The 8,997-nt window shown below is 39.9% G+C and overlaps 1 protein-coding gene and 1 long non-coding RNA gene across 2 annotated transcripts; both read right to left on the reverse strand.

Moving 5' to 3' along the window:
- Positions 1–656: 656 nt before the first annotated feature.
- LOC120111001 (uncharacterized) lies at positions 657–5,480 on the reverse strand. The gene is made up of 3 exons (XR_005512147.3): positions 5,297–5,480; positions 1,060–1,115; positions 657–958 (listed from the first exon to the last, which is right to left on the reverse strand). It is a non-coding gene; the product is annotated as an uncharacterized LOC120111001 (long non-coding RNA).
- Positions 2,800–5,300, reverse strand: LOC120111000 (putative arabinosyltransferase ARAD1). The gene is made up of 2 exons (XM_039127247.3): positions 3,818–5,300; positions 2,800–3,506 (listed from the first exon to the last, which is right to left on the reverse strand). Exons 1-2 carry the CDS (start codon positions 4,784–4,786, stop codon positions 2,994–2,996), a joined length of 1,482 nt encoding a protein of 493 aa, XP_038983175.3. The 5' UTR covers positions 4,787–5,300; the 3' UTR covers positions 2,800–2,993.
- Positions 5,481–8,997: the final 3,517 nt, after the last annotated feature.

Below are 8,997 nucleotides of genomic sequence, written 5' to 3' on the forward strand. Positions count from 1 at the left end.
AAGTTCTTTGCTAGTCTGGTCCAAAGGGGAAGGAGATTGCTTTGAAGAAGTGTTAGAAAAATTCCTCCTAATTCAAAAAGAACTGCTCCAAAGAGAAGGCCGAATCATGAAAATTCCTTGGTAGCCCCTCTGTTTTATTTTTGTTCCTTCATCCATCTTTATTTTACTAACCCTCCTACAATGATCACAATCTTCTGGGCTTCCTTGAACCTTAATAGAAGTAAATGTCAAGTACCAAAACACATAAAAAGTAAAGCAGCCGTATGCAGTCACCTGTTTTCTTAAACTCTCTCTCTCACACACACACATGTGCACTGCAGGATTTGGATTTGCACACTCATTCTATTTAATTTCTGGAAATCTGCATGCTTGTCTAATAAGTACGTAGAGAATGTTATCGTACATGATAGACCCACCTCTTTCCTTCTATCAAAGAATTTATGAAGTGCATATGAGTTGTGCATACTGAATATCGAGTGTTGATGCAAATTTTGTACATATGGTAATTTCAATTACTCTCTTTGCAGATAGTCTTACTCATCTCCAACTCAATTAGACCTGATGCATGACATCAAGCTTGTATTTGAAAATTTAGCACAGACATACATTTTACTTAAAAATGCACAATGTATAAAATTTCTGTCAAGCCTTCAAAGTTTTTTGGTGCAAGCCTAAGTTTTTATTGAGGTGATAAATTTTCAGTAGGTATTTTTTTTGGCATTCTCTACTCCATATATTTCCAATGGTACAAGTATACCTTCCCAGATAAGGTTTAGTGGCACAGAGCAAGCCTTGGAAAGCAGCAACAGCCGCTGTTGCTCTTTTGCTTTGATACAAAGTTAAAAAAGTACAAACCTACCTGTTGGTTCGGACCATGACCAGTCAGCCATCTTAGCTCAATGGAAGCTCCTTAGTTTCTGATAAAGTTAGAGAACTTGCGCTTTAGGAATCCTTCAAGCTGCATGCGATTACGTGCAACAAATATAAATATAAAGAAACAGTTAAAGGGGAATATGATCTGCATAGAGAAAGGAGAAAATTAAAGGGCAAGGGAATTACATGGAAGAATTACAGGAAAGCTTGCTGTGGTTCTCTTTGAAACTTTGAATGGGGGCCTGAGAGCCAACAAACACAAGGAAAAAGAGGTAGGTTTGGTTGCAGGATTAACAAAGAAAAGCATAAAGAAACTCATTTAGCACAAGAAACTAAGTACTATTGTTTTTTGCTGCATGGATACGAGTGCTTCTTGGTTCAAAGAGGAATTTTCTAAAGCATAGGAAGATCAAAGGGAAGGGGGGCATAAAGCAAGTGTTTCGTATGCTGGGGTCCTATTCCCCACATCGCTCCTTTAAGGCTTTTCTGAGAGAGGGAGAGAGGGAGGGAGGGAGATTAGGGAACCAGTGGAAAGATACTTAGCTTCCCAAGAATTGTGTTCCAATCTCTTTATTTATACCTGTCAGAACCTTCTAAAACAGCCTTAAATTTTGCTTGGCTTGCAGGCATATGATTGAAGTGAATCAAAATTCTCTAGGTGTTTTTAAGTCACTTAGCTTTATGCTTTTAGACTTAGAACCCAACAGGTGATAAACACTAGGCCTATATCTACAGGGAATGGAGCATATCAAGACAAGGATCGGAGTCTCAGAGCGGTGTATTTTTTTCCAAGTTTAAGAAGAAATACTTCATCTCTCTGGTTAGGTGGTGGAACAATGGGCCTTCACACTCCAAAGCTTCTTATTCTCCTTATTTGTATTGGTTTCTTAGCTTTCCAAGTAGAGAAGGTCTACGGTATGAGAAACATAGATCTTTTCCTCAGGTGGAAGGAAGAACATTGGCTAGCAGGAAAGAAGCCACGCATCCTTGCCAACATTGATGTTGTTAGCCATGATGCCAAGAAGAAATCTGCAACGCCACCTTTTACATTCGATCCTAATCGAACCAGCAAAAGAAGAGTTCGAAGAGGATCTGATCCCATCCACAATAGGTGTTGACAGAGCTCCTTCTTGTCATGAGTTCCATGGACAAAGCAACGACAACTTGGAAGTATCCATGATGTGAAGAATCTGCTAGGTTTTATTGCATTCAGAGTTTGTTTTCTTTTCTCATGTGGGTCGGTCGGTCTTTGCTATCTTGTTTCATAATTCAATGGTTTTATTATAGAGATATTTGTACAGAGCTATTAAAGGAAAGGATGCTTCAAGGACCACATAAGCCAACATCTATGTTTTGTTATTGAGGTCCAAGCAAATTAATGAGAAGAAGGTTGCGAGCGATGACATTGGATCCTACTCATCCAAAGGATTATTTTCTTTAGAAACAAACATGAAAAATTACTTTTAGTATGTCAAACAATTACAGCTTTACTTTTGCAAATCATAGTGAAATTCTGAAAATCTTGTCATGCATCTTCTCTGATTTTCTTTGGACATACAATGCTAAAACTAGATGTCAATCAGTTTCAGAGTTGGCCTTGAAAGAATTTGATAGCATGATGATTTATTATTCTGCTCATCTGTAGTTATCTTACATAAATGTTTATTTGGTTTATATATTAAATGTGAATTGAAGTTCGTCATTATAGGGTGTTTGTTTAGTGATTGATTAACCTTTTGCAAGTTTTTCAGCTAGCTGCCTTTTGTTTTCCAGTTAGCTCTGTTGAGGTAACTGAAATTCTCACTACCAAAGATTCTTTAACTAATCGCCTAGATAAGAATTACACTGTCCCATCAAGCTACATTTCTTACTATTCCATTTTTTTATCATCTAAGGTATATTTTCACCAGGAGGCTGAAAAAAATCTACTTGGTAAGTTCCAATGGTATGCATTGAAATTTATAACAGAAAATCTATGACCTATCCACAAATTCTTACAGGTCTTTATCGACTAACTAAGAGAAAGTTCTGCAGCAAAAGGGTTCCAATCAGTATATTTTCCTTCTAAAGACTAATCCTAAGGCTGCGGTATAGGACTTCTGAATTGCATCCAATTTTCCTTAGTTCATGAGCTCTGCTCGATGGAGTCTGTTCTCCTTGTGAAGTTCCAAATGAACATATGAGATCTTGCGAGCAAGTGCCTCCCAGATCATCTGAACAGCATCTCCCTGCTTGGATGGATACTGATACTCAAAATGATGTGCAATTTGCTTTAATCTTTCCCACATTTTAGTCCATTCATCTCGTTTGATTCCCCTAAGTAGATTCAACAGAAAACCTTTCTGGACAGCATCTGAAGCCCGTACAAAGACGCAGAACTCCGAATAGTCTAGGACATCCTCAAAAGGCAGCTCGATGTCATCGCTTATAACCACGGGGACACACTGACTCACAATTGCATCAAAGAGGCGATTCGACGAAGGGGTGTCTCCTGCTATATTAAGACAGAATCTTGATGAAGCCATTCCCCGACCTGCATGTCTGATTCCATTCTCCCGAACACTTCCGTAGGCAAAGTGGACATCTTTCTCATCCTTTAAAAGTTTGTAGAGTTTCTGGCGGATCATGCCACCCTGCAACACCCATCCAAATGAAATTATTTACCCGATCAGCAATGGATAGAAATAAACAAGAGCGGACAACCAAACATAATAAGCATGAAAAAAAATCAATGGTGTTGCAGTTATATTGTGGTTACAAAAGGGGCTAGGCTAGCAAACCCAACTTATCATTTCAATCAGTAATCTTATATTACTCTTACTATATATCAATCAAAAAAGCTCACGCTCCTAATTGAACACCAACAAAGAGCAGGGGCAGAGTTCAAAACAGCCTCTAAAAAACTTAATAGATCAGAAGGTAATTTATTTCCAAAGAAACTTACATCCTTCCTGAGGATTGCTCCCTGGAAATAGGCCAATATAGGGCGGTCTTCAAATGGGGCTGAATCATTGCCAACTGAAGGCACTACATGCATGTAAGGAGCAATGACATCCTTCTTGAGATTCGCAATCTCAACCGGGTATCTCCCAAAATCTGCGAGCAGAAACATAGCCGACCCAAGCTTCCTCCGAGCCTCCAACATGCTGTTCGGATGATGGGCTACAATCACATGATCCTTTCCACCCGCTCTCCTCCACTCCTCACGGCTCATCAAGTAGTCCACCAATTTCTTCTGCAAAAGCTTATTCTGACCAACCTTTCCCTTCCCATGGAGCCTAGAATGCCTGTTGTAGCTCAATGATGAGAAGAATGGCACAAAGATCGCATCTGCATGGCTCGAATCCATCACTCTAATTGCCGAGCAAGGCCTGACGACACCCGGAGAATTCGAAGAGAGAAGATCCAATGTAAGCCAGTATTCTACACTGTGCTGCAAATTTAAGCCACCCGGGTAGGTCGGGATGCGATTACGAACTTCCGGCCATATCTGATCTTTTCTCCCCTTCCAACCCAACAGTCCAAAATGAAACTCAGGAGGTAAGTCGTACATATAAACCTTGAGCAAAGCCTGATTCGAGTCACATCGTTTCCTTTTTCCTTCACCTGAGACCCTCGCATCCTTCTTAGAATTGGAATTTCGTCGAACACTGATTCGATATTTCATAGGAGGAGGAGGAGGAGGAGGCAATAACTCAAGATGATGATAGCTATGATCCCTGAATCGGGTGCTGAGCTCTGATGTCTTATTGGCAAGCACTAGCATAAGAACTGATTCAGGTATGAGGTACCCACTGCTCGACCTTAGAAGAGTGGAGCAAGAGAAAACCAAGAGGAAGATGGACAGAGAGACGACAAAGAAGAGGAATCTCTTGGTCACAAAGGACAAAGGCTGCATCTTCCTCTCCGTCATCAAAACAGAGCACCCTATTGAGGTATAATTGAACTAATGAAAGAAGAGTTCTAGATCTATTAGGGAATCAATCACTTGCAGAGTTGCAGCGCTGCCCAAAACAAGTAGCGTTTGCAACTAGCATCTACTACTAAATTTGACTTCAAAGTAGAAAGCAACAAAACCCCTTAGAATTCCATAGAGGACAAGACCCTAAAACCTCAAATCTCCCACTAAAATAAGCTCTTTTTCATAACCTTTTGTTCTAATCAGTTATTTTTAGATATACTAAAAAAAAAAAAAACATTCATCCTCCAAAACACTTGAGAAAGACACAAAAACATACAAAACATTAAAGTCCTAAGTAAAAGATAGATCTCTAATTATACTTTCAAGGGGAGAAAAAAACCAATTCTAGAACATAAGATATTTGAGGTTAAGGAACTGATGGTGAACTTGGGAGGTTGGTGTGATTCTGATCTTTGGTGGCACTTCCTATGGAGCCAGCAAGGGATGGTGGGTGATAAATACCTGATGGAGTGAGCAGGGCTTCCAAGGCGAAGCTGGCAGAGGAGGAGGACTGCAGTATTCGTCGCCAAAGGGTCTTGGACTCTTGGATCAGTCTATTCCATTTCGTTTATCGATATTATAGTTTTAATATATAATAATAATAATGCTTGAAATGAGAAATTTGGGAAGGCGACTTTGGCATGGTAGGGGGTAGTTTGGAAGGTCATTTGGAGTGTAGATCCCTGCGAATCTCGGAAGATTAGGTGTCCCACCGCCGGCGCTATCCGATTTGCTTGGTGGAAAAATTTCCGACTCTTTACGCAACATGGAAAGGTATAAACTAGTGCTGTACCGGGAACTAACGTATGGGCCTGATTTAATTACGGTCGCTGTGATTGGGAGATTTGGTCTCACCAGTTTGACCTTCGACTAGAGAGCATTCGAACTGAACTTATTTCTGATGTCACAAATTGGGACAAGTTTAATTTTAGCTCTATGTAATAATATATATTAAACTATATTAGCGTTTTTTTTTTTTCAGTTGAGTGTCTTAATTCTTCAATTGATCAGACTCATAATAGTGTCTATAGCTTCCATCAATGCAAGCAGGCTGGTGTGGGACTTCATAATTGACATATCCAAGTTGTATTCTTATAAAGGGGTTTGAATATATACAGATTATGCCTGAAAGTTTTTTTTTTTATTATTTTTTGAGAAAAAGATGGAGAATATGAAAAGGATCTATGAATATATGTCTGATCGGTGGATGGACAAGTCTAATTCCATTATTTTTGATTGAGTGCTGCTACATGGTATACAATAGATTAGTGTTTGGATGATAAAAAGTCATGGAAGTACGATAAAAAAAAGCCTCACAATTCTACGTAAGACTTACCAGCTTCTCATGTTCGTACGTGCATCCCCACTCCTTTACAATCTTTACTCGGGAAAACACATATACGTCTGGATCCATCCAGGGAGCCTGACCGGGATGGGGTCGGACCACCTCCTGACCCAGATATTTGGGAGATAGGGAGTGATGGGGTGGCCTTCCCGACCAAATATGTGTATACAAAGATAAATAAGACCACCGGCTAGGTTGCTGTTTATGTGGCCAACCACGCGGGAGATATATTGTGGACGATTGAGGAAGAGTTGCTTAGAGCATTTCGGGATATTTTGTTTTTTGATTTTATTGTATGTGTTCGTACCCGAGTAATATGAACTGTCCGGTTAAGCGGAAAAAAAAAAACATATATGTCAAAAAAAACCTGGTAAATGATAGTAAAAAATAGAAAAAAATAAAAATACCTCTTTAACTTTTCATTATTTGTTCTTATATATATATATATATATATCAATTAGACTCCAAAAATTACCAATTGATTGCAAGGTGCCTACCAGAGTTCTAACACCGTTAACGATGGCTATGAAATTATGAATTTACCCTCTCATTTTAAAATCGAGTCTGGGAGAAGAACTGCCAAATACCCACTGATCTCAAGTTCTTATCGTTTGAAAGTGCTGACGCTGAGTTGGACGAGGAGCAGGATGAGGAGTCGATGAACGAGTTCCGGGTCCAGCTCGCGCGTGATGAGTTGGTGGTGTTCACGAAGAAGGTGGTCAGCAATGGCGGAAAATGGTGGCGGCGTTGTAGGAGATGGGGAGAAGCTACGACCTGTACGTGGTGGGGAGGGGCTATGGGAGGAAGTTGGTGTTGATGATGGATTTTTAGAGATAGCTATTCATGCTTGACGTATTCATCCAACCGGCTTCAATAGAGAATTTTTAGAGATTAACTATTCATGCTTGAATCTATGAATAATTTCTGTGTTCCTCTCTTCTCCCTCTGCTCTCTCCTCCTCTCTTCTCCCTTCGCTCTCTCCTCTTTGTTATCACTGTCTTCTTCCTCTCTTTTGTTTTTGAGTTTTGATAGGGATTTCATCTCAAAAAGAGACTTTTGATAGGAATTTCTATACTGGGCCTACATCCTAGCTAATAACGTAGAATTCCAAATAGAGTATTTTGCTGGTTTAAACCTCAAAGGTTCTCTCTCTTAGAGTGGGTGGGGGAAAAGGAAGGTGGGAGCGGAGGGAGGGATGAAGGAGGCGGAGGGAGTGAAGGTGGAGTTGGCGAAGAGAGTGTCGAAGGTGGAGGGCTAAGAAGAAGAGAAGCCGGAGCTAGAGGAGAAGGTCGAGCAGAGAAGATGAAAGCAGAGGGTTCCTGGAGAGGAGGTGGAGGGTGGGCAGCAATCGAAGGGGGTTGAGGAAGATCATGGTTGAATGCCCGCTACACCAAGACTAGTGTATTCCTCTAAACAGAGCCAGTCTAATTGCTTCAGCCTTCGATTACTGCTAGAAGGAAAGAAAAACTTTTCTTTTCCACAAATTCAAAACTCGTACAACTTGACCAAAGAGTTCATATATCCCAGAATACCTTGGCTTATCTACTACATTGATGATTTTCCAAAGTCTTAATTTAGCGAAACTCTATAGCGGACCATGAGAAGAAGATCATTCTCTTGGTATGATTGACAAATCAGGGGAGTGGTCAATTTCGGATCAGATAATATAGCCATCGACAAAATGAGATCTCTTTGGAGATAACTATTCATGCTTGGAGCCATGGACGATTTTTAGGTTCCTCTCTTATCCCTCCGCCTCTCTCTTTCTCTCTTCTTTCTTCGCCCTTTCCTCTTCTTCTTCTCAGCTAAACTTAACTGGATTGGGAAGCCCTTGTTCAGAAAGAAGAAAGAAAAGAGTCAGATGATCGCCACATGATCTCCTTCTGTTCCTGCCAAAACACCAATTTTTTCTTCTAATCTAGCCAACGACGATATTGCTAGTATTTTGTGTCTAAATTTATCTCATATGACAATCACATACTTGCGGATCCTGATGGAGATGGATAGCTGGAGCACATTACAACCAATTTATAATTTTTGGGGTCTAATTTTTTAGATGGGTTGAGTTTCCTCTCTTCTTTCCATTTAATAGGTATAGAGATAGTGATATGGAGCTAAATACTCTTAAAAGCATCCCGGCCAATCTCTGTATGTATAGAATATATTCTATCATTGGTTGGTTGGCTAATTTTACATAAAAAGTGTGAATTAGAGACTTCTAAAAATCCACTTACAACCGCACGTATAAATAATTCTCTCTCACCATGATCCCAACGTAGGGAAAGGAAGCTGCCTTAGTGTGGAATAAATTATGATTCGTAAGATAAACCATTCCAAAGTTTTTAGGACCTGTAGCTAGTAGCCCAAGGAATTATGATTAATTATTTTTTTTTAACAAGGGGACGGATTCGATATTATAATCTTTAGGAAACTTGTACCAACTTTTCTCAACACATTCCCAAGACAACGGGCAGCATCAACTTGGAATTAGATTTGACTGTCCGGTCAAGAAGATTATGCTTTCTGTCTCTATCTCGTTCATGGAGGCGAGATGAGTATTCTTTGACCGATCTTGGCGAGAGGCATGGTGGGATTCTCTTTTAAAAGCTCCGTGATTACAGCTCATGGTGACGATTTCGGCATTATCTTTCATACTTTCTAAAGTGATTGACGGAGTGGAGAAGGAATATAAAGCACTTTTTGGTGCCATCTTGAGTGGTGGATGTCGAAATCCTGCACTAATCTGGGTCTCTTATAGATTTCTTTTATATCTTTAATTGGTTTAGTCATATTGGGCCATGCATTGGCTTGTCTTAGA

The sequence above is a fragment of the Phoenix dactylifera genome, chromosome 7 (genome assembly GCF_051530095.1).
Source record: "Phoenix dactylifera cultivar Ajwa chromosome 7, Ajwa_hap1_PhDact_Kaust_v1.1, whole genome shotgun sequence".
NCBI lineage: Eukaryota > Viridiplantae > Streptophyta > Magnoliopsida > Arecales > Arecaceae > Phoenix > Phoenix dactylifera.